The 27007-nt window shown below is 40.7% G+C and overlaps 1 protein-coding gene across 1 annotated transcript in view; it reads left to right on the forward strand.

Annotated features, from left to right (window-relative positions):
• LOC141801640 (exostosin-1) overlaps nucleotides 1-27007 on the forward strand; it is a 240790-nt gene that overhangs the window by 162873 nt on the left and 50910 nt on the right. The window contains exons 4-5 of the mRNA XM_074684766.1: nucleotides 20937-21030; nucleotides 24950-25057. Coding sequence (XP_074540867.1) covers nucleotides 20937-21030; nucleotides 24950-25057 — 202 coding nt within the window. The remainder of the gene's footprint in view (nucleotides 1-20936; nucleotides 21031-24949; nucleotides 25058-27007) is intronic.

Genomic DNA, 27007 nt, shown 5'->3' on the forward strand with positions numbered 1-27007 from the left:
ATAAGTCAATAATAAATAAGTCTCAGTCAATAAAGACAGTAATGATTATTATAACTGATTGACAAGATTTACAGCCAATAGGATTTGATTTGATTTTTTTTTTTTACCTTCTGATGTCTGGGAGTGGTCGGTTAAGCTGAGACAGACATACAGCAAAGAAAAGGACACGCTGTCTAACACCGTCTCTTATCAAAGTCATCATCACTTTCCCTGCATGAAATTCCATATCTGTGTGTGTTCGCGTCAGCTACCGTTTGTAGTCTTTAAAAATTCAGCAGCACACGGCGTTGTCACATCTCCTATTTCCTGCTGGATGTTGTTTAATGCCTGTCGCTATCTCTGGAAGCAGGAAGGACTCTGAAGTGTTCGGCTTTGGGGATGGGGGTGACTTTGACGTGCCTGTGTTTCTTCTTCTTCTTCTTCTTCTTCTTCTGTGGTTGGAGGGTGATGGGGAGTGAGTTAGAGGCAGAGCAGAGTTAAGTGGCGTGTTTTCAGAATTATTGATTTCTGGCTGCGTGCACTGTGTGTAACCCCACCAGTTTATTTTCTATCATGTGTGAGTGTGAAGAGCGTGTCTGCGGTCATAAGTGGGTCTGTGGGTATAGACTGGGAGGCGGCCATGCTGAATAAACCGAAGCTTTCAGGTTTAATCAATGTGACTCAGTTCACATGATAAAATATAAGAAAGTAAAGAATCTGCTGAAGACGGAGGTTGTGAGGCTTTCTGTTTTTAGAAAAATAACAGTTTTACTGCTGCATGTTCACTCCCTGTCCTCATCATCAATCAGTGGAGCTCTTCTTGTTGGTGTCACAGCTATACACACACACTGCATGGTCAAAAGTAGGTGGACAACTCAGCACGAGCTATGAGTCTCTAGCTCTTTGAACAGAGACAGCTCTGGAGAGGAACCCTCTGAGAGGAACTTTGGCAAAAGTAAGCTTTGGCATCCTCTGTGGACAAAGCAGTCCCTCTTATTTCTTTGATAATTTTTCCAATAGGTCCATGTTTGGGTTATCTTGATTGCTTCAGAGCTTCATTTCAGATTTCTGATTTCTTTTTTTGACAGAAACCAGACCACAATGCATCAATCAGCACACCTTATTGGCACCAGATCATATTTTGACTTACCTACAACAGCAAACCAGTTTAATGAGTGGAGCCAGGCCTGGAGTTAAGCAAGACTCTCCGCTGAGGCCAGAGAGTCATTAGTGCAGTCACTTCTATAAGAAATTCTTTGTCACATGACCCCAGCTGCCAGACTTTGTGCTGCTTTCTGTTAAAGGTGGCCAGTGGGTGTTGATAGATGAAAGAGCTAGGAGCAGAGATGTACCCATGGACTGTAAAAGAAAATGGACGTCATCTTGCTCAACTTAAAGTGAGGTTGCCACAAAAACTGCTCCCCCTGATGGCTGGCTGCAGTATAGGCCAAAAAATCCATTTCCCCAGCCATTTCAGAAGAGCTGTGGTCAAACTTTAAAATATTATTATACCATGTAGAAATGTTTCTCATGTCTGATTGTTGTGGTGATTTGAAGATATTATTTGGCTGCCTTGTATTCAGGTCCTCTTTTTTTCTGAAAAGTTTCATTTTCATTAGTTATAAGAAGTTAAAAACTAGGCTTTACGTCACGTTTAACGATGATGACAGCTGTCGTTCTTGTGTATTTTTTTCAGGGATTGTAAAATATGTCAGGAGGTAGAGCCAAGAAGAGATTAGACTCTCAAAAAACAAAAATTGCCTTTATACAGTCTTTGGATGTACCAGACACAGATCTGATTGAAGTCCAGCATCAGCCCTGGAACTCCCTTGTCCTTTATCACCCATTGGCTGAATTCCAATTTCTCATTAAAGACAGTAGCTACTGGCTGTCTTAAAAGTCACTAACAGTAATGACATCATCTAATTTGCATAATGTGGAAGAGAGGACTAACATCATGGAAGAAACAAGAAGTGAGCAAAGAACATCCCAAATATGTTTGGAACACCATGTCAGAGTATCCTAAAGTCTTTGGTAACACAAGAAAAAGGAGATAGTTTTGGCACTAGTTGCTATTTTGAAAAACAGTCACTAGAGGGGTCTGAAAAGTCACTAAATGTAGCAGCGAGGTCTGCAAATACTGAGGACATTTGGTGGTTACTATAGTAGTGACTTCATCAATGGTTTTCCTACTCTGGGATGAACTTCCCCTCATTAATGCCCCCAATAAATCCCCTTCATTGGTGCCTCACAACCTCTGATCTGTTGACTGCAGACTGTGCTCTGCACATTGCTATAGTCTGTTGTTCAAGTTAGGAGAAAATTTCAAGTCTATAAATCAGTTGGATGTTTTAGCGCTGTTCTGGTGTCTCACTTCCTGTCCTGCTAGCGCTGAATATGGTATAATTTTAGTTTTGACACACATTACTATGATTCCTTTTTGGTCTGGCATTTACAGCATGGAATGATTACATTTTAAGACTCCTAGGTGTCCATTGTGCATCCAATTTATACTGTCATTTCATCGTGTCATAGGCCCTAATGGGTCTCAAAGGATGTTTCTGTGAGGAAATTAAGACCGAAGAACTATAGCCAGGATATTTTCAGAAGTACATTCTACAAAGCAGAGACCACTGCTCTCACTGAAACCTGCAGGTTCACTTGATGTAACATTTCTGTTTTCCTTCTACTCCACGTTTTCGGGAGTGATATAACTAAGTGGTTCTATTTATTCTGTCTGGTTACTGCTTCTCCAAAAGTAGATCTGAAAAATTATTAAGCGGTAAGGGGAACAAGGAGTTTGACTGATGCGTTGAGTGCTTTCACACACACACACACACACACACACACACACACACACACACACACACACACACACACACACGCACACACACACACAGACACACACACACACACACACACACGCACACAGAGCCATCTTCGTTCATCCTGGCCTCTAAAACCTGCAGGGGCACAGGGAGGGTGCTAATGGTACCTGACAACACACACACCATCTTGCCGCCTCAAAGGTTTGTGTGTATTTGTGTGACAAAAGCATTACTCATCACAGGATAGATAGACAGATAGATAGATAGATAGATAGATAGATAGATAGATAGATAGATAGATAGATAGATAGATAGATAGATAGATAGTCATTTTCTTGAATAAAGAAAATGACAAGTGATCAAAAACAAAATTTAGCATTATTTTTTTTTTTACAGACGTTGTCCCCGAAGCTGTTAAGAAACATTAACATCTGCCATTTTCTAATATTTGTTTATCCTCCACCCGTCAGATTTATCAGACAACAAATCGTCCAACCAGTTAACACAACACACAGCCACACGCTGTGTATCTTCTTTCTTCTGGCATAAAAAATTGCATTAATGTGCACAGCCATGATAAACAACATCTCAAGCAACACTTGCTGATAATGCACACAAAAACACTCCTCTTCTGTGATTTTAAAATGTCAGCCCATCACCTGCTGATCTGTGCTTTAAGGAGGGGGAAAAAAACAAAATAAAGATGCACTGTTTGCAGCTTTTTATCCCTCCACTTTGAGGGATTTCTCGTCCTTGGCGCTGAGGGAGCCGGAGGATGTCGAGCATGAAAGGTCACAGTTGATTGGTTAACAGCAGAAAGCTTTTACCTGTTTTGTGCGAGAATGTCTACCTGACGACAACATCTCTCTTTCGGCCCACTTGAATGAGACAGGATACCACTAAATTCTTTTTAAGACGGAGCCAAGGCCAAACAGGCTCTTATTGTGACACGCTGTTTGCTGCTCTGGTGGATTTGAAGTCAAATTGAAGTCACTGAAAAGGGCACAAAGACGAAAAGGAGCTGCCTCTGAGCAACTGTGGGTGGATACTGGCTTTGGCAAACTGTCGGTGAAAAGAAGTCAAACTAAATGAGCCAGAATCCAAATATTAAGGCTAACATTTTAAAGATGGGATACAATTGGATGATGGCAAGCTAAATGGTGCCTCCAGAAATTTCACCAAAAGTGAATTTTTATGTCCACACATAGCAAAAAATACGCATTTTTAACTGTTTTTTTTAAAGCTATAACCGTTTTTTAAAGCTATAAAACAGATTTTTCTGAAGAATTGGAAGTTCAAACTATACCACGAAATACCCCAATAAGCCTATCAGACCAAGTGGTAGTGATAATGAGGATCAGTCAAGTTAAAGGGGCTGTGAGGAGTTTGAAAGGGATCTTGAAAAAAAGTCTCCCTTCTAGATATATGCCTGATCATAATCCACACTTCAAAATGAGATTATGAGATCCTATATAGGTTATTTCCAAATGCTACTTCTTAGCTTCCCAATCTGGTTGAGCAAGACCGGATTGATGTATGGCACATCTAGGTCTCTCTGACAACACCACACCCGCTGACAAAGTTTAGAAGAGAGAAAAGAGATCTGTGTTTTTCTCAGCTAAAAATTATTTCTGTGATTAATTTTGTAGTGATGGTGGACACTGGCACTAGCAGTCAGACAGAAAAAGGACAGAAGAGCAGAAGAAAGCTAAACAGGAGAGTGATACAGCCCAAGCTAAAGGCTAACACAGGGGCTAAAGTGTTTGTGCTAATGTTCATTCCAACCCACAGTCAACAGTTATTCTGCAGTGGTCTATTCAAACTTGAGAGTCTATCAATAAAACGAAGAGTGAGGTTATGTTAGCTCTGATTGGTAGATGACTGGCAGGACATAGCTAACCAGGATTTACTAATGTTACACATTACCGACACATCTCACAGCACCAGGCTGTCATTAGCGCTACTCATGGGCAGCTACGAAACTACTGTATGAACTGACAGTTTGCTCGTTGTCATGTTAGCCTGCTATTAGCGCTACATTTAGCCAGCTACTGATGTACAATTTAAACTTACAGCATTTGCTTGTTTTCATGTTTCAAACAGAGCTACGTATTTGTACTGATAAATACCTTACCTCATCGAGTTGTATCCATAGACTGTACAAAACATGTACCTAGCCTCTGCGATGTCACCCATCTGTTCCTGAAACCATGAAATGAAGCCAATCCACGGACGCAGCCACATTTGATATGGGGCAGCTGTGAGTTTCCTTTTGAACAGCTATAGAGCGCCAGTCACGTGAGCTGAGCTGTGCCTCTGATTGGACAATCAAACAATCCTAATAACTTCTAAACTGCTGAGTTAGAAAAAAAATCACCCACACTACAGTGTGTGCTGATAGTGAAATCAGCATTTCAGGCCCAAGCTATTTTTTGAACCAGACTGTAAATATGCTTTTTAATTCCTGTAAAAGTCAGTTTTTATGTCTGGGTGTGTACGTGACTTACGGTCTTTCTGCAGCCAGCCTAAAGTGGATTCTCAATTAACAGACACTTTTAGCACTTCCACATAGGCTTCATTTTGACTGACCGCATGTCGCCCCTTGGTTATATACCGTAAAAAGTTGTCTTGAACAAAGACAATTAGTTCCAAAAAAAACACACACCTGGTTAAAAGTCATGTTTTTACGACAGTGTGTGTGACACTTAAAGTGGATCCTCCTCTAGCAGGAAGCTAACTAGATAGATAGATAGATAGATAGATAGATAGATAGATAGATAGATAGATAGATAGATAGATAGATAGATAGATAGATAGATAGATAGATAGACAATGTGCCACACTATGATGTTGAAAAAAAAAATCAAGTTTTCATTCTTAACACTAAGTTTTACATTACACCACTGAGCACACGTGACCAAACAAGTAGCCGCTATCTTGGCCCAACTGCTATGAGCAAGTACCTCAAGGTTTACTAACCATACATCTTTGTTGTCTTTAGGAATTTTCCAGATGTAAGAAAAAAGGAGTGTTTGTTCATATTCACATAGACGTGGGCGGGGCTTCAGGCACCAGATGGTTTCATTTCTCCCTTCACATATCCTCAGACAACTTTTTTGAACAATATCTAGAGGAAAAAGTTTTTGTTATGACTGAAACAGCTGAAGTGCTTAAGAGTTTTGTCAATGAACAAAGAACTGAACAGCCCGGGAGCTGTTTCCCAACTATCCAACTTTTTAAAATGTTTCTTTTCGTCCAAACTCACTGATAGCTTATTAGCATTAGTCTCCTGCTCATTTTTGTTTGGTTTATTAGCGCTGAGTGTGTATGTGTGTGTATTTGTGACTGTGTCTGGTTGTAAATTTTACTGAAGGTGAATTAATATTCTGAACCAGGCCGGTCTGGAACATTAAGCTTTAGTAGCAGCTCAGAGACCTGTGTTTCAACCTGAGTCAGAGAAGGAAACGGTCTCACTCTGATGTTACAAACACAGGCATAAACAAAGTGATGAATATGGAAATCCCCTCAGTCTCAAAGACACAGCGACACAGAAACCTCAAACACACACCTGGAGCAGAGGTGTTTGCTATGAAGTCACTCCATCTGTCGTCAGGTGTTTTGTAGAAACTTCACAACAGTGTTTTGCTTTTATTGTGACTTTACTGTGTCGTAAACTATGAGAAACTTTGCCTCTGACTTCTCAGATCCCATAACTCCACCTGCCCTGCCTTCACACACACTTCTTGAGCTGCTGATTGGTTTATTGAAACGTTAGCACACTGGCACATCTTTTTAAATCTGTAATCACTCCGGTTTAGTTAGTGTTTGTCAAGAAATGTTTCCTTGTGTGCTTCTCTCTATTCTCTGCTGTCAGCTTGTTTTGGCCTCGCATCCACACTCTGGATTGTATTCTAACTCTGTTGTGAAGAGAAATTATGACAGTGGCCTTTTTGCAGCAGAAGAAATAGAGTGCACTGTGACAAGAGCGAGGCACTTTATCTGTCCTATTTTTTTAGCGGGCTGACAATAAAAACGCCACAAATGATTTCATCATGAAAAGCATTCACCTCGGGGAGCAATGTATGGGAGGTGTGAAGTGCTTAACTGCTTCTCAGAACAGGAGAAGAAAAGATGTGCGAGCTTGTTGGTAGTGTGGCAGAATCCAGGTCAAAACTAGGTGCTCCTGTAGAATAAAGAATTAACATTGATGTTGGTGGAGCTAGTAAGGCTGTCTTCAGGAACACTGGCTTGAGTCAAGGATAAGGTTAGAAAGTATTAAGACAGCCTGTAAGAAAATACACCACACAGGAAAAACGCACAGAGTCCAGACTGGTGCTGACATCACGTTGCAAATAAGCATTTATCACCTGTTAGGTTTCAAGAATATAATTACGAAAAAAAAAAAAAAACTTTTAAATTCATTAAAAATGCTCAAGATGCTATGAGGAGGATCTGTTTTAATTGGACTGCCTTGCCACCTTTTGGCCTGGAGTCTCCGCACTGTCGTAAATAACTTTTGTGTGTTTGTACTGGAATTTAACAGAAATTTTCTACAGGATAAAACGCCCCGAAGTAAGGTATTTATCAGTACAGTTACTTAGTGCTACGGTTTGATACGTGACATCGAGCAAACATAGTAGCCAGCTATGTGTAGTGCTATCGGCAGCCCAGTGCTCCAACGCATCTGTAGGCTAATGTGACAACATTCAAACACTGTCAGTTTGTAAGTAGTTTAGTTGCTGTCTATATTTAGCATGGCTGGACGTTAGTAAATCCTGGTTAGCTATGTCCTGCCAGTCATCTACCGATCAGAGCTAACATAACCTCACTCTTCATTTTATTGATAGACTCTCAAGTTTGAAAAGACCACTGCAGAATAACTGCTGACTGTAGGTTGGAGTCAACATTAGCACAAACAGTTTAGCCCCTGTGTTAGCCTTTAGCTTGTGCTCTATCACTCTCCTGTTTAGCTTTCTTCTGCTCTTCTGTCCTTTTTCTGTCTGACTGTTTGGCTCCAGTGTCCACCATCACTACAAAATTAATCACAGAAAGCATTTTCAGCAGAGAAAAACACAGATCTCTCTTCTCACTACTAGACTTCGTCAGCTGGGATGGTGTTGTCAAAGAGACCTAGATGTGCTATGAACCAATCAGTCGACCGGATCAGGAAGCTAAGAAGTAGCAATTTAATATAACCCGTTACCTGTAATATTGGTGCTGATAATCTAATTTCAAAGTGTGGATTATGATCAGGCATATATCTAAAAGGGTGACTTTTACAATATCACCTACAAACTCCTCACAGCCCCTTTAAGTAAAAATGAAATATAATTCAGGTAGTTGCTTCAAGGCTCTATGATGGAAGTTTATTTTTAGAGGAGTTTTGGACCCCTCCCACCAAAACACTGTGTACCAGTTGATCCTGGTTTAGAAATACACAGAAGACTTCTGCCTGCCTCTCGTAATGTAGATGTTGGCTTATATGGTACAAACAGATCTCCCATATTAAAACTAGTAAGTAAAAGCTGACAATCTTAAACATACAGAGAGCCACTGGAAAGGAGATAAAACAAGAGATACGTTAGTGTTTTGTTTTGTTTTTAATTGAAAAAAACACTTGATGCATAGTTCTGAAAAGTAAGGACACAATCAATAGCTTTTTGGTGCTGGCAGGTGAAAAGGCGATTACAACAGTCCAAGCATGAAAAACTCTTATTTGTGTCTTTAAAAGTTAAAAAGCATCAAACTTTAGAAAATACTTCTGAGCTGATAAAAACATGACTCAACGATCTTTCTTGTGTTGTTCTTAAAAGTTAGATTACAATGGTACCAGAGTTTAAGAGTCTACACTGTGGCCTTGATGTGATTCACCAGCTTACACTGAGATGTCAGAAATTGCTTTTTTAAGTGCTCAGGTTCAATAAAACCTCCTCTGTTTTTTTTTTTCTAAATTAAGCTGCAAAAAGTTTCCAAACATCCATCTCTTAATCTCAGACAAGCCAGGGTCCGTGTGTTTAATGGGCAGGTATAACTGAATATCATCGGCATAAAAAGAAATTGCATGCTGTACTTGTACATGATATTGATAATACTTTATAAAAACATGATGAAGTGCTTCACAATGAGCAATAAAAACAGGTAAAAAAAAATTGATTGGAGGCATATACAGTGTGCCGGATGAGTTGCTTGTGTAAGGGAAAAGGATCCAAAACTGACCCCTGGGGCACACCAGACTTCATATCAATAGCCGGATCATTTATAGAAACACAGATCCTCCTACTATGAAGTTATATGTGTTGTTTTCTGCACTATATTTTATTGAATACTGGCTTTAAAGTGTTTTTATAACGTCACAATCTGTTTCTAAACACGGCATCCTAACTTTAAGAATTTAGGGCGCAGTTTTATTTATGCATACAGACGCCAGTTTGTACAGTCCAAATTTAAACCCATTTTTTTCTGAACAAAATTTCCCTAAGCTTGGAGTTTTATTTCTCATCTTCACTCCTATTCCTATGTATTGACGTCTGTAGATGTGGAGAGAGACTCTCTTATACAAACAGACTAAATGGCTCCCAGTCCCTAATGCTCTCTCCACTCCAGTCCAGACGAGTATTTCTGCTATTGTTTGCAGCGCGAGCCATTAAAGTGTCAAACATTCTCCGTATGGCCTCTGAATTACCTGATTTGTTGACTACAAATTGGAGACAATGGCAAAGCTTTTAACTGGCTGAGCACGCCTCGGCACTAATGTGGACAGACACATTATCAGGAGTAACCGTGCCAGAGAGCAGCCACTCATTCTGTCACACACTTAAACACATTTACACACACACACACACATTCCCTGCCATGCTCGGTGATGGCGTACTAAATGGCCTGCTGATGCTTTGACGAGGTTTTCAACAGCTTCCAACAAACTCTAAAAAAGCCAGGTGCTGATGGACTTGGCGAGGAAGTGGTTTCAACACATCTCTGCTCTGTTTTTTTCCTCACAGGTCGCCACATACCTTCACAAACAGAGCCTTGACTGTGTGTTTTTAATTGCTTTAGTGACTCTGCAGGTGTCTCCTCTGTGTCAGAAGCTGGCTATTTTTGTCTCAAACTTCTCAAAGGAACAGCTGAGGCTCTTATTTTAACTTCTCTGGACAGAGTTTTGGGACTGTTGTACCTCTCTGCATTTTAGCTCCTGCTCCATTTTTTACACCTGACACAAAGTGATTAATGGAAGCAATTAGCAGACTTCTGTTAAAAGCATCTAATTTTTCAGCATTTACCTACATTTTGTAGAGAAACAAATGAGTGTCTGAAGTTTTCTCTGAACAGCCCTTTCTTCTAAATGTTGTCCTTTTGGGTTTAGGCTTTCCATAAATTTAGCTTAGCTCTGGACAACCTGCTCTTAGGGTTATGTGAAAGTCAGCAAAAACTCCTCCAGTGCTGCATCAATTAGAGTCTCACCTTGAACTTTAGAAGCAAGAATAGAGCTGGGGATGATAGACAATGTCAAAATATGTTAGTCGGCATCGCCTCTATGAATATCACATTAACTCATTGGCTTTTAGCTTTTTCAAAGCATTTTGACTGATCATTCAAGACCTGTAAAATAGTGTGCTTCATGATTATTTAAACACAGAAACTACCAAAAGAAAGAATAGTCTCTTTTCTTTCATCAGGGAAAAAAAGGTTTGTTTCTACTTTTTTAAGTCTGTGGTAATTGGCAGTAAAACGTAGGCTGGTTTCACCAAAATAAAAAAAAAATGTTTTTGACCAAAAAACAGAGAAAACAAGCTTTAATTAGTTTGTAGCGCTGTTCTCCGATACTCCATCCTTTGATCCTCTCCATGTTTTTCAACACAGACTCCGTTTTGAGTGTGAGCTGTCTGAACTTCTCTGATCTGTAACATCTGTCTTTGGGTGCGTCTCAAAGCAATAATCTGAAGCCTCCTCTCTCCCCTCTCTTCCTCCTAGAAAGAGGAGGGAGGAGACTGATCAGAGTGATGATCGAGGAAACATGAGAGCAGGCAGACAGACATGCCCCCATATGGAATATCACTCTCTGATTGGACGCTGAAGCGGCTCAGACTTCTCGACATGAAACTTCACAAACACAACTGGGTCACAAATCTGGGATTTAAAAGTGTTTGTTGTGACTTTATAGCACAAAATATTGAACACAACCATCATGAATTTAATATAACGGAGCATTATTACTGAAAACTGAAATCTAATAAATAATATCTTCCTGAGACACAATAAACTAGGTTATATTAGTAAGTTTCAGAGTTTATGATCCTAAGCTCAAGATAAAGTATAAATGAATAATAAATACTCTAATAATGAGGCATTTTACCTATAAAGTGATCCGTGAGCTTCTAAACAGCACACAGAATACACAGAGAGCAGGTTTTCTTTATGGCAACATGTTTGTTTAACAGGTCAAAGGAACAGACAGAGCTTTGTTACTGTTTATGTTTGATTAGAGTTATTACAGCGCACATGTGCAGACACACAAACAGCTGTTAGAGCTGACTGACAGATGATCCAGAGGTGATCAGCTGATGCCATCATCAATGAAACACATTGCTTCATGTGACGCTCCAGAGGAGAGGATGTCCCATTGCTCTAAAAACGAATCTCCTCCATCCTCTCTCCTCTCTTCATTACCGTCCGTCTCTCCAACATCTCTGGTGGGAGGGAATAAGATGCAAGTAAATGATGCAAGTGGAGGAAGGAAGGATGGAACTTTTGAGCTTTGAGACGCACCCTGTGTCCCTCTGTCGTCTTCCTCTTAGAATCTATGCTGATCTCTCATCTAAAAAAAGAACCGCTGCCACCTGCAGGGGTCAGTTTGTCAGTACACTAGATTAAAAGTCTGGGATCAATAGACAAGCTCCACTTGACCGTCTCCCAGCTTGCCCTGTTGCAAAAACATAATTGGCATCTATAGACTTCAACAGAACCAATGAGTGAAGGTTTAAGCAGAGATTTGTTGGTTTTGGCGCCCCCTGTGGTCAACGTGGGATAATATATTTTGCTTGTCCATTGTTATTTTGGGCTTTTAATCAGTTAGAGGACAGTGGGTAGAGAAGGAAACGGGGTGATGGTAGGAGATGACATGCAAGAAAGAGGCACAGGCTGGTTTCAGACCCTGACCACCGGGGGCAAGGGCAAACCTCATGGAGCACAACCTAGCACGCTAAGCTATCTGCGCTCCGAAAGTCATGTTTTCTAATAATAAAATCTCATCTTGCTGTCCTTTAATAGTACAATGAAGGCAGAGCAAGATCATAGACTCGCATTAAGCCACGTCTCATCACAACTTCTTCCTATCTTCTCCTGCTGGAGGCGCCTCTCCTTGTAACACCTCCTTTAAAACACATTCTTCAAACCTCACACCCCTCTAGTTCTCTGCCTCTGGTTACAGAGCTGAAGACGAGACGACAAATTTGGGAGTGAGGGAAAATTTGAGAAATACAACATTACTGATCTGTGTCACCTCAGTGCTCACACACTTTGACGCATTACAGCCTAACAAATCTGGAGAGATTGAGGAGGTGACAATTGAATGCATTTGCAATTATCATACTCCCGTGCAATTCAGCGAACACTTTTACCACAATGAAATGAAATTTTTCAAGGAGATTTATCATCATAATTGTTAAGTGGCATCACCTACAACCACTACAAACATGCTCCTTGAAGACATACAAACACACATGGTTGTTCTTCCAGTGTGTGTGGCCTTTCTATACTCTGTGAACCCATTAATTATAAAGTACACACACACAAACACACAGACGGGGGTTGTCCTTGAAGAGAAAAACAACGTTTGTTCATAAAAGAGCGAACAGAGCAAAAATGTTGCTCGCTTGTGCAATTTATGAGACAATGGGAATAAATTGAAGAACTTGACTCTTACAGTGAGAAATGAGCTCCTCAGAGCGGTTTGCAAAATAGAAGAGAAAAATGAACAAAGGTGAATCAGAGAGGATTAATGTGCAGCCGGCAGAGAGTAGAAGATGATCTGTGGAGAGGGATGCACTGCTGTGTTTTGGAAACAGGAAATGGTTAAAAGGCTGAGTCTAAAAGGAGTGTTACTTTACGGTGAACTACAAAATATTACTCAGAGATAACTTATTGTGAACAACCCACTCTTTCACTACTTTACTGTGACTATTCCACTTATCACCCAGCCACCTTCCAAAAGCGTAATAAAAAAAGTTGACAGAATATTCATTTAAAGAATTATTTTTTCAGATTTCAAAGGCAACTTTTGCATACAACCTGCAGATAAGGTAATAGGGTTTCTAGTTTGTTTCAGGATTCTTACAGTAAACAGGATGGGATGCTAATCAGGGCACAGGAATAAAGAAAGGAGACTTTATTTTCTTTTAACTGGACTGTGTTCCAGGTGTATGTGATTAATTAACAGCAGTATGAAATAATAGCATAAAACAAACACTCTTAAATGTGTTATCTGTCTCTTGATTATAGCGTCTCCGTATAATTAAACAGAAAGAAACTAAGTGTAATCACGCTCTTCAGTAAATAAACAACCTTGTGCTTTCATTAATGAAGCTACAGGTCAACAGCAAACATCTGTTAGCCAGAGGGAAAAAAAGCAACACTTTACTCACTGCGGAGACATCAGCCCACCCCTCCTAACACAGAGAACAGCATCATGCAGCTAACTTATTAGCTTCAAATGTCAACTTAAAACAAACCTATAACATCTCAGTCATCACTTACATTTGGTCATTGACTTGGAACATTACAACCTGACCACAGAAGAAGGAAAAACAGTAGAAACAGTACAGGTGAGTAAAAGAAAAAAATGTTGCTAGCTGCTAGCTGGTATGCAGTCAACACAGGACCCTCGTTTCAACACAAACAACTCCGAGTGAGGTTAGAGGGCATGTGACGTACACCAGAAAACATGAGTCTTAAAAAGGCAGCTGCACAGAAAGTCAGAGCCTATTAATCGCAACCAATAACCCCCTGTACAGAGGCTATAACCCTTGTTGCAGTTGTTTCTGTTCGAGCCATACGATGCCCTACTCTTCTCCTCACATTTCCTGTCTCTCTTCAGTTGTCCCCTATTAAAAAGGCAAAAATGGCAAAGTAACATTTATTTGAGGAAATAATATCTGTGCAATACTGCAGTTGATAGCACTTTAATGGGAGTACAACAGAATAAAGGGTATGCGTTTACATCACTTCCCCTCTGGGACACGCCCACTAGACTGAGTGGCAAAACTAACCCCACTTGCGGAGAGCGGCATTAAACACGGCGAGACTGAGAAAATGTGGAAAATTACATGTGATTAAGGATAGTTGGACTTGACATTAATTTGTTAAAGCTGCCAAAGAACCAGGGGTCCACAAACATCAGCATGTGGACAGAAATCATATCCTGACATTTATTTGTACCTGATTTCAACACCAGGAAAACACACGAAGCAAAGCCTGAAAGCTACAAAAGCCTCCATATGATTCAATTTACAGTATTTAGTGGATTAACCCAAGTGAATACACGTATTATCTATTTCTGGTTCTGGTATTTAACATAGGCTGTTGTATAGATCTATAGTCTCCTCTATGGTATTTGAGTAAAGTTAATATCAAATACTTTACACAGCACAGCTACAACTGCTTTAACTGGAGTTCCTCCTTAGCCTCAGTTTGAGTTAGTTTACTAACCGTGTTGAGCGAAGGTTCGTAATCACACAAAGACAAAATGTTTAAGTTATGAAAAATAAAGCTGAATAAAAAATGAAAACATTTAGAGATTTTGTAATTAAAGGAATGACCTAACCCAAAAATACAGCATAAATTCATGTTTACTGACACAAAATTGAAACTGCAACTCCAGCTATTGTTGATGGGAGTGTTTCTGTAAATTGCAGCAGTCCATCAGTTTCTCTTCTCTTTGTCTTTCTGAAGCCTGTCAAAAGATAGCTCGGATTGCTTTTCAAGCATGTTCATTCAATCAGTTGCACAACAACTCTTCCCCAATTTTTTTATTTTGTTTTAAAGTTTAGATGGTATTTAAACCAACGCCGCCACTCATCTTCCTCTTTCTGCTACTCAGTGGGCGTAACCCCAGTGACTTCTGCTTGCTGTGACATAATGTGCATTGCCTTTTTAATCAGCCTTTTTGCAGGTTGAATTAATCACCAGAAGATTTCTGTTCAGTCAAGTTCACATTATCCTGGGTTTTGTTAGGTTTTACATTTATTCAACTTTTCATATTAGAAAAGACACTATACAACAGTTTTGCCACAGTGTCAACAGGCAGAGGTGAAATATATCAAGCTACTTTATGTCAGCTGATTTGAGATGATGATTTCTGATGTGATCGTGCCTCCTCTGTGATAGTGAGAGATGTTTACTTCTCATTTCCATCCCTCCAAAGAACTACAGTTTTTGTGCTGTGTGAATTCTGTGAAACATTAATTTTGTTAATTTTTTGTCCCATATCAGATCAAATTTCTCACTTTTTTTAACCTGGCTCAGAGCTAAATCGGAGAAGCCTCATATTGATCCGTCACTCCTGAACCTGTTCAACGTCTTCTGCTGTGAGAAAGCCTTTTTATTTACAGTGAGCAACAGCAATTCTTTTGTTTCTCAGCTAACATGTTCAGAGTGATTCTCCGTGGCACGTATTGATTTTTAATTCTCTCTCACTGGGTATCATCAGACTCTGTCTGTCTCCAGACTGTCCATCAGTTAAGGTGCAAAAACAGAAAGAAAAATACTTGGAGAGCGCAAAATGTTGGCTGGACACAATCAACCCCTTGACAGAGGTGTGTCCAAGCAATTTTTCAACCAGTCATTTATGTTTTTGCTAAACACAGAGGATGCGCTCATTTATTTTGAATTACAACAGGCTTCTGATGCTAAAAGGACGCATTCACATGGGTTATTTTATCACATTTGAGGCTATTATAGCTCTGCTATCTGGGTCACACCTCCTGATGCAGAGCAGCCCATCTGTCCTGTTTCTCTCTCAGACACGCTGGATTTCTTCTTGTCTCGTGGGATCTACCCGAGTCTGTCAGTGTCAAAGGTTTTTTCTCACATTTAACCGTCCCTCGCTTTCAGAAGAGGAGCCGCGTCGAGTCTTTGTCCTTGATCACTGACCTGTTCATCTCTAAACACAGTGTGTGGACGCTGAGTGGACAGCTAAATAGCTGGCTGTTGGTAGAGAGAAGGTAGAGGTGTGTGTGTGACTGGGGGGAGACTGGCTGTGTGGTCAAGAGGCTTTGATGGCTGCATTTGGGCACACAAGTACTGCCATCAGACTGGATGGGGGGTCACCAACCGGCCTGTAAATCCTTTCTTTAAAGCCTCAGCTCTGGCTGAATTTGTGCTTTGTCATTTCAGTGTTTTAAGACCATGTTTGGGTTATCTTTGTGGGTCAAAGAGAGGCATCAGTATTCATCATCAGTTTCTTTCAAGGCCGGCGTAAAACTACACACAGGAGCTTTAACTCGGCATTGCATCATCAAGCTCATGGATTCTTTCTAGTTGTACAAATTGAAGTTCATAAGAAACCAATAAAAGAAGGTAAAACAGAAAGTGTCCTCTGTACGAGTTAGAGATCAAACAGTACCCCGTCCTTGCACTCTGAGTTCTGCTGTATAATACATTTGTTGCCATGTTACAACTTTGCAGACTCGTTTTTTTCCATTAAAGTCAAATTTTCCATGATTTGGAATCCAGATGGTCTGGTGATTTACGTCCCGCTTGATAAGGTGTGCCCTTGTCCTGGTGGCCTAGGTTTGAGTCCAGCCTGTGGCCTCTTTCCTACATGTCACTCACTCCCCACTCTTACCCTGTTTGCTGCTGTATCTACTGTCCTTACCTACAAATCTACAATTCTACAATTCTACAGTTTCATTTAGCAGACGCTTTTGTCCAAAGGGACGTACAACACAAGTAAGAATTTAGACCGAAGGAAAAACCTTAGCTAGCGCAACAAAGAGGAGAAGGGTCAGATTAAGTGTCCCCTGAACAGATGAGTCTTCAGACATCTCTTAAAAGTAGAAAGTGACTCTGTGGATGGTATAGAGTTAGGTAATTCATTTCACGTTTTGGGCACAGCAGAGGAGAAAAGTCTGGCTAGAGATTTAGAGCCGCGCTGTGCTGGAAGCACCAGGCATCTTTCACAATCAGAGCGTAGTGTGCCAGGTGGAGTGTAGACCTGCATGAGGGACCCCAGGTAGGCAAGAGCTACCACTGGAAGAAAGATTGACAGTAGGGTGACGTGCTGTTTTGGGCTTTACTACCTGATTGAAAGCAAAAAAAAAAAAGAAAATCACCTTAAATAACCTAAAGAAGATTGAAATCCACAATTAGATTCATTAACTTTTATTCTACATGGGAAACAAAACAGTTCTGGTCTCATTTTTCACAGAAAATCCATCATAAATAAGCAGATTTGCACGACTACAACAGAGTATTGGGGCCATGTTAAAGAAAAAAAAGTAAATTTACGAGATTTAGCTCATAAATTTACAAGAACAAAGTCAAAGTCTGAAATGTGTAAGTTGTGAATATATTTTTTTTAAGTAGATGCAACACTTAGTTGAACGTTTTTTAGTTGTCTTCTGGACTTTCCATTTCTATATTGGTAAACGAAAAGACTAAGGAAAAAGGGTGAAGGTTGGATTTGAAACTATACCACTGGACTATACTAGCACCCTGTAAGTTTAATGCTTCAACATCAGCTAAAACTTCATCCACAGCAGCCAGCATGCATTTTCTACCACTTTGGTCTGTGACTGGCCGATTTGTGTTTTTAAAATCCAGTAACACATGGTGGGACAGCACTGTAGCTGTCTTACTTGCTGAGATTTGTGCCACTTGAAACCAGTTTTGAATTATTATATTGAATTTGTAAAGCATGGTCAGACATCAAACTCCATGTTTTGAAGCTGAATTTATTTACCTTGAAACTGTATTTAACCCACTTGAAAATTCAGCTTAAATCCAGAAATATAAAATTCAATTTTAAAGTTGGTCTTAGAAACTCAGATGTTTTAAAAACTAGTGCCTGAGAAAGTTTTTGAGTTTGGAATTGGCAGTAAATAAAAGATTTGCTCTCAAGGTTGGATTCAGTCGGCTGCTCTGTGCCGGCGATTTCTTGCTTTAAGGTTTTTGAAAGTTAGTTTACTAAGCATGATCTAAAAGTTTATCATACAGCTGCAGTGATGGAAACGATAGTAAGAAAAAAAGTCAGATGGCTCACTCCTGAGGTAATTTCATGCTTGTGCTGTTAAATATTTATTCCATGCATTAGATTCAAAGCTGCAAATCGACTGTGGCTACTCTGAGGTTGAGCTGGACTGAGGATAGCCGAGATGTATGTTACACTTTCACATTGATTCTGCTGAACTGACTCTCCAGGAAACAGAGGCACGAGGAGGCTGTTGTTGAATATTTGCTTGCAGAATCATTTACAGCTTGAGTGTCTGTGATGTGAAGAGTTTGGTTTATCTGAGAGGTGGTCGGTATCCAATCCAAGCTCCACTGCGCCATCCTTCACCCTCAAACAGGGTATGATTGCCAGGGCAGAATCCTGAACCCTCCAGGAGTTTTATCAGCAGTCAGTTTAGAAGTTACCTGGCTCCTATCAGCTCCCTGACACACCTGGTCCATCTGGCTTCCCATATTTGTAGAGCTTGAGCCAGTGCCACGGATGACCATGATGCAAGGTACTGCAATAAGAGCTGCCAAGCCCAGTGAAACTTTCACTTTAGAATGGAAGTGTAATCAGTAGATAGTAGTGAGTTAATTACCTGAGCAGCCATGATTAACTATGATACTCTGGGAAACACTTCCTGAGAGCTGCACATGTTCAGTTATTTCAAACTGTTGATCACAAATGAGCAACTTAACTGTTGGATATATGACTTCACACAGCTGTTAGCTTTTACAGTTAATGCTACACTTACTAATTGGTGACACAGATGCAGATGTATCCAAAAACTCAACAAGCAGCAGGTTCTTCACACTGATGTGTTGTTTCTTCACAACCATCTTAAATGTGACAGCCCGTCCACGTCTGCGTGTCTGTCTCGGAGGCTTCTGCTCTGACCTTGTCTGAAGCTGACAAACCGGACACCTGACATCTTATTCTGCTCTCTTTCACACACACACACACACACACAAACACACACACACACACACACACACACACACACACACACACACACACACACACACACACACACACACACACACACACACACCCACGCACACACAAAGTGTAAGTGATATGCCAGACTTTCTCTCATCATGGGCACGCACGGCCATGGAGGCAGGCTTTCCAGGCAGGTGGACACACACACACACACACACACACACACACACACACACACACACACACACACACACACACACACACACACTCACACTCACACACAGGTGTCTAGTGGTGAGGTTGCAGGGACAGTTGATCCCCAGACAGATTAGGCTGCAATCAGAAATCTCCTCAGGCCATCCCTGAGATCATGTGGGCGCACACATACACACACACACACACACACACACACACACACACACACACACACACACACACACACACACACACACACACACACACAAACACAGAAGTCAGAAAGCCAGTATTGACTTGTTAGTTAAAAAATCCTCCAATATAAGAGATACTTCAGACTGTCTAACTCTTATCAACCCTTATATATATTTCAACCCACGGCGTGTACACAGGTTGTATATGAGACAGTCTGTTTGGGGGATCTCCAGGAAAAAAAAAACAGGCTTCACAATCTTCCCAGGACTCCTATCTCATTCATTTCCTGTGCAGCTGTGCATCTCTTTCTTGCACCATCTGTTTCGCTGTGAGGAGTTTGCAGTCCTGCTAGCTATTAGCACATTAGTTTGGCTCAGCCTATGCTAACACTGATATTTGTAAGGTTTGGACTGACTCACTGCCAGAGACTCATTAGCCGAGAGTTGCACCGCCAACCTTCTGCCAGTCACCTTTTTTCTTACAAGGAGTGTTTTCCTTCTAAGGAGCGTGTCCACCATAGTACACCACTGTAGCAAAGCAGCAAAGGAAGTAATGAACTTTTCTGGGCTTTGGGTATCGACTGATATCGATCTGATACCAGTGTAATACATGAAAAGCAGTCAGAGAGCGCAGACCTCCACCAAGCATAATGTGATTGTCACCAACACTTTAGTCCTACTTTAATGTTATACTCCCTTTCAGCAGACTGGCTGCTACAACTTGGTGTTAGCTGCGGGTTTGTCCAATAGTTTGTTTCCTGACAGTGTTGAAAATGATGATGACTCTGCACATATTTCATATCCCGTGTATTAGTATCCAGAATATTGCCAGGATCTGGATCGTACTTTTACATCTGTGAGAAATTATGGTGACCTTGTCTTGTATTGTTCTGAAAAGCAATCAGACCATTTATAATGGAGTTACATACACGTATGGTGAAAACAGCCCTATCTCACAATGATAAAGAATCCTTTAAGAAAGTCCTGGATCCAGACGGGGATCCAGATCACCTCCAAAATGTAACAACTTCTTCTCTATCCCATTTTGAACATTTCCTGAAAATTTCATGAAGATCTGTTCGTTACTTTTTGAGTTATGATGTTCACAGACGGCAGCTGGTAACAAACTACCAAAAACATAGCTTCCTTGGCGGGGGTAAGAATAACCTGAAAGCCCTTCTGTGGGATAAGACTGGTGATGTGTTGGGTTGAATGTAAAAGCTTGAAATTGGGAGAGCATACCTCCCTTCTCTCTTTCATGTGCATGCATGAAAAGTGAAGGCAGGGAGAGCAGCAGCAAAGACCCCAAGGGGTACAGAACATAGTGAGCATCAGTGACAAAACATACAACAGTGTCAAAATCAATGCGCTGACCTTTGCTTTGTGGCTTGCCTGACTTATCTTTGTCTATTTTGTCTGTGATGTTTGACATTTGATTTGGCCTCTTTATCTGGGGTTATTGGCTACCGTTACATCAGATCAAATCTATAGTCTGCTTTTTTTTTCTTCTTAATTTGCTAAGTGTGCTGATGTTCTGTCATAGGTTGAACAGGGATTCATGTGACAAATGTTTCTTTATTTGTCTTTGTGTAGGTTTGACTACCAGGAGCTGCTCCACAACTCTAGTTTCTGCCTGGTTCCCAGAGGTCGACGCCTTGGATCCTTTCGCTTCCTGGAAGCCCTACAGGTCTGTGAAGTTTTATGAAGCGTCATATAAACTACTCTTAATGGAGGAGTTCTGGTCTTAAACATAAACTGAATAATGAATGGGTGTAGTCTCCCATCTGTTTCTGACAAAGACTTCTGTAGCAAATCGTCAGCTCCTGCCAGTCAGTCAGCTGAGCCTTTGACTGGTGATTCTATATCTGAAATTGGCCTTTCGGACAGAGGACACTTTTATACCAGGCTGTAAACATGTTTATTTTTGCCGTATCATCTTTTCTGGCCTGGTGTGTGTATGTCATTTTTGTACTTCCAGAGCCTGCCACAAACAGAAACTCAATGAACTGCAGATTTTAGTACTGCTGCATTGCCTCATATTTTTACTAAAAAATGTCTTATTTCAAGTTATTCAAAGAGAAAAATTAGGCCTAAATTATTTGAAACAAGTCAACAAAATCTGCCAATGGAACAAGAAAATTTTGCTTAAGAATTTGCTTAAAACTGGAATAATGTCTTAATAAAAGTAACTTTTTTCTTGTTCCAAGGGCTGATTTTTTTCACTTCATACAAGCATTTCAGACCTCATTTTTGTCTTAAATGTGGCTCATATAAAGTCTGAAAAGACATTTTCTATTTAAAATAATAAAAAAAACACTTGATAAGTTTTTTTGCAGTGTAAACTGGGGATGGCAGCTTTGTTTTAAATTATGGCAAAAGAACAACAAGCTCAGAGTTGGTTCAGAGTTTGGCCGATCTTTGTCAGATGTCACACACACTCCTCTGGTGAAGATTTCTCCATATTTATTCATAGACAGAATTCTCTGAGAGAAAGCACAAAGAAAAGACTGAACTTTCTGCTGTTATTAGATAATCCAGGAGGAAATTAAAGAAGTTCCTGGCAGACCAAATGAGCAACAGTTTAATTAAACTTTTCATTAAAACACTCAAATTATTTTAACAGGTTTGCAGCGAATTTAAAGTTTGCTAAAGAAAGAGAAGAATAAATGTTAGGAGAAGGGTAAAAGGGGCACTTAGTTGTTTTCTGAGATCAGTAGAAAAGAGGAGGAAAACTCAGACATGTTGGGAGGTGACGGAGAGAAAAAGAGTGGACATCCTGGTACAAAGGCAGATTAATCAAAGCGAAGAGAATATGCATCGCCAGGTCACTGATCATGCACTCGGCATTTTGTGAATCTCCTTTAATCTCTTGGCTTTGCTTGATGGAGAATGGAGTCCATCTTGAACTTTAAATGAAAATACCAGACTTATTGAAGTTTTTTTTCTTTATTCAACACAGCTCCATTACTCCAGAGCAGACTATGCAGAAGGTCTGTTCAATTATATTTCTTAACCGGGCTGGATTTCAGGACTAGGACTATTAATTGGGCTGAGCTTTTTCAGCAGGATTTACAACCATTTTCCTGTTTTTGTTAAAGATAAATTAACAAAATGAAAGAGAAACATTGATTTTTGTTTCACGTTTCAAACACTGAAGGTCACAAGTCTGGCAGTCGCACACTCAATTCTGTAGAGAGGAGAAAAATTATCCAGAAACAACATATTTTCTCCCCCGACACGGAGTTTGATTTCTGTCCATTGACCACAAATGATGAAACATCCTCGTCAAATATCATATTTACAGCCACACACAGTCTCCTGTGGGAGTGAAAGCAGCTCCTGATGAATTAAGTCGCATTAATGAGTCCTCTAAATATTGATGCACTCTGGGAAATAAATAAATACACTTCGATTTGTCCTTAATCTTTTTTTTGGCGGCTTCATTTGTTTCTGCACGACTCGTACTTGGAACAATATGAAAGAGTCTCATCAGACGAAGAGTACCTAAGAGGATAAATCCCTCAGTGGAAGGAAAAAAGGGTCCCTCACTGTGCTAGGAATTAAACTTCTGCTTAGTCATTTCTCTTTCTTTCTTAAGTTCGAAAAACTTGTTCACCAATGAAAATTTTATGAAACATATGTTGGTGCAGTGTTGAAAACTTTAGACTCTCAATTTTGGCTGAAAAATTAAACTCATCAACAACTGGAGACAGATTTCTATGCTGGAGGACGGTTTGTGGAGACGAGGTGAATGAACAAGATGAAATAAAACCAAAACAGGAAACAGAATTAAAAGGATGAAAAGACAGAAAAGAGAAGAACAGAACTGATGTAACTTGTCTGTGTGATTTCATTGAACTTGTTTCAAAGTCCTCAGGGACTACAGTAGTGTAAAAGCGTTTGTAAAACAACTCAAAGCTGGACAGACTACAGACAGTGAGGAGAAAACACACATGTGCAGCTTCCAGTAAAAGTGTAAAAGCCGCCGGTTTAACCAAGTTCGACCACAAAAAGTCACTTCATTCTGGATAATGAGTGTTTTCATGTTTTCACAGTCCTAGCCTCAATTTGAATTCAGAGTTTGATCACTGAGCGTCACAGTCTCTGTGGAAGATGCTTTATCATTTAGCCAATTCCACCACAAGATTAACAGGAAGAAATCCAGATCTCAGCTAAGCCAGGAAACAAAGTGAACGAAGTATCAACCAAAACTGAAAACTTAATCTGGACAATCTTGACCTTAGGCTAGATCTTTACCAGCTCCGAACAGGGCCTGCCCTATTCTCAGAAGACCTGTTTGTCACAAAATTAATTTGCATTTAGCTGAAATTCTTCACCCTCATTTTCTTTTTGATTTATGATTCATGTTTCTAATAAAGTTGAAGCTATCACTTTTTGTTGCTATATTCGAAGTGTTTTTTGTTTTTGTTTTTTTTATCACTTTTTTATTGTGACATTATTGTTTTATCATTCATGTTGCTTTACCAGAGCTCTTAATATGACATGTGTCCAGGCAAATCCAAGCCAAGGCCAACTGACAGATCTTCTTTTTTTCTGACCAACCAACCTTCTGACTGGCGGCATTCTTATTTTCTGACTAACTGGTCCTCTGACAAACAGACTTTCTTATTTTCTGACTAACAGGCCTTTTTATTTTCCGACTAATGGGCTTTCCTCACCTAAGGGCCTTATTATCTGACTTACTGGTTATCTGACTAACCTACCGTCTTATTTTCTGCCTAACAGGCCTTCTTATTTTCCAACTGAAGGGCTTTCTGATCTAAGGGCCTTCTTATTTTCTGACTAACTGGTCTTCTGACTGACGGACCTTATTATTCTTTGGCTTACAGGCCTTTTGACTAACAGACCTTATTTTTCAACTAACAAGCCCTCTTATTTTCAAAATGATGGACCATCTGACCGATGGACTCTCGTATATTATGACTAACGGGTCTTTGGACAAACAGACCTCTTTCTTTTTTGACTAGCTGGTCCTCTGACTAACAGGCCCCCTGACTAAAGGGCCTTCTTTTTTCTGACTAACCAACTTTCTAACTGGCAGACCTTCTTATTTTCTGACTAACCGGCCTTCTGACCAGTGGACCTGTTTTGTTTTTTTTCTGACGAACAGGCCTTCTGACTTAAGGGCCTTCTTATTTTCAAAATAACAGACCTTCTGACTAATGGACCTTCGTATATTCTGACTAACAGGCCTTTGACAAATAGACCTCTTTCTTTTTTGACTAACAGGCCTCCTGACTAAAGGGCCTCTTTTTTTATGACTGACAAGCTCTGACAATAAAATGGGCACCTGGGGTATGGATTTAACAATCTGCACAAGGAGAGACGCAGACATTTATAGATAGGGTAATGGGGCACAGGTAGAAACAATGAAGGATTGGGATCACAATCACAAGGGGAGGAAAACATTAGGGCAGGAAGTGAAGGGACCTGAATCAAGAGAAGAGATGGGAGAACAAAACCAGACATGACAAACATGAAAGACAACCCTGGAGTAAAAAAATGCAAACTGGACATTACTGAGGACACATGACAACTATCCACCTCTTTTCATACTGATTTTCTACTTTCCTCTTCCCTTACAGGCGGCTTGTATCCCTGTTATTCTGAGTAACGGCTGGGAGCTTCCCTTCTCAGAAGTCATCGACTGGAGGAAGGCTGCCATCATTGGAGACGAGAGGCTGCTGCTACAGGTAAAAAAAAAAAAATCAGCAGCAAAATTATACTCTACTTAACTGCAAACAAATACATTACGTCATTGGTTTGCATCCTCAAAAAAGGAACAAAGAAAAGTAGTGTTTAAAAGAAGATCCACTCCATTCATTCAAGGGTCACATCTTTAAGACAGCAGGTGATGGCACTCTTGGGAAGAGGACTCTTTATCCAGTAAAAACCACAAATTTTGCTCAAGATTTTAGAATAGACCACAGAGGTGTTCTTGAGACACTGTTAAAAAATGGTGGAAAGAAAGCTGTTGTTTCCTCTCACGTTTTATGACAGTGCACAGATAACGTTCAGTAAAAGCTGCTGCAGAGTAACCTGAATGAAGAGGGCAAATCTTCCTCACACAACTGATAAAATGTGGCCTTTCAGCGGAGGCTAATTCACTGTCTGTCTGCTGAAATGCCAACACATTCCCTGATATAACTGTCATCTCTGGCTCCAGATTCCCCGGAGCTATCACACAGATCCAGCTGGGGTGGATTCAAACCCGGCAGACCAGCAGCACATGGATTGGAAATCACTGTTCGATATTTGAAACAGATGTGGCCAATGAAATGTGCTGTGTGCTACTAGTGTCAATATTTTTTCAGGCTGATTTTTGTCTAATTCTCAGACTTTCTATATTTGTGTGAATTGATCGAAACTGCAATGTAGCTTGTACAAAAGAAACAGCAAACAGTGCACAGGAGACTTCAAAAAAGCTCTATACCCATGGCATGCTGTTGTAACTGTAGCAACACTTCAACAACCCCCCTTTCCCTCTTGGGTCAGATTTTTGACCCTAGATGTGGTATACTGCAGTGGATTAATGCTTGCCTAATCTGTTTGGGTGTTTTTCCACCTCTACATTTTTCTGCAGCAGTTGCAGAGTTGTTGTTTTACCAATTGGAAAATATGTGAAAATCATCCAGGATAGTAATAACACTATATGCCGGTGGCTTTAAGTATCTCGGGTCTTGTTCATGAGGACTGGGCGAGAGATCGATAGGCGGATCGGTGCAGCATCTGCAGTAAGAAACATTGCAGCTCTCTGTTTACCGGTCGATCTTTCCACCCTCACCTATGGTCATGAGCTTTGGGTAGTGACTGAAAGAAAAAGAACGCCGGTACAAGCGGCTGAAATGAGTTTCCTCTGTAGGGTGGCCAGGCTCTTCCTTAGAGATAGGGTGAGAAGCTATTCGGGAGGAGCGCGGAGTACAGCTGCAGCTCCTCCGCGTTGAGAGGAGCCAGATGAGGTGGGGCATCTGATGAGGATGCCCTCCAGACGCCCTCCAGACCTGGTGAGGTGTTCAGGGCACGTCCCACTGAAAGGAGTCCCAGAACATGTTGGGGAGACTACGTCTCCTGGCTGGCCTGGGAATGTCTCAGGATCCCCTGGGAAGAGTTGGACTAAGTAGCTAGGGAGAGGGAAGTTTGGACTTCCCTGCTTAGGCTTGCTGCCCCCGCGACCGACCCCAGATAAGCGGCAGAAGATGGATTGATGGATGGATGGCTAGTGGCTATGGCTCAGTGGGAGAGTCATCACCTCTCAACTGGAGGGTCGAGGGTTCAATTTCAGCTCCTGCAGTCACATGCCTAAGTGTCCTTGAGCTAGACACTGAACCCCAAATTGCTTCAAGTGTTGGTCAGTGGTGTGTGTGAATGGGTGTGCCTGTGTTAGTTAAACTGATGGGTTTTTTTTCTGACAAAGTGGCCTTCTGACTAACAGGCCGTCTGACCAGTGGACCCAGTGTTGGTCAGTGTGAGTGTGAATAGGTGTGTCTGTGTTAGTTAAATTGATGGTTCCTACCACAGCAGTTACTACCATCAGTGTGTGAATGAGACGAGCAGTGTAAAGTGCTTTGATTGGTCAGTAAGACTAGGACCATGTTGACATTTAGCCAGGTATCTGGGAAACCACATATGTTTTTATATATTTA

Source organism: Halichoeres trimaculatus, unplaced genomic scaffold (assembly GCF_033239565.1).
Source record: "Halichoeres trimaculatus isolate MK-OKI-2021-1 unplaced genomic scaffold, fHalTri1.1 fHalTri1_scaffold_13, whole genome shotgun sequence".
Classification (NCBI taxonomy): domain Eukaryota; kingdom Metazoa; phylum Chordata; class Actinopteri; order Labriformes; family Labridae; genus Halichoeres; species Halichoeres trimaculatus.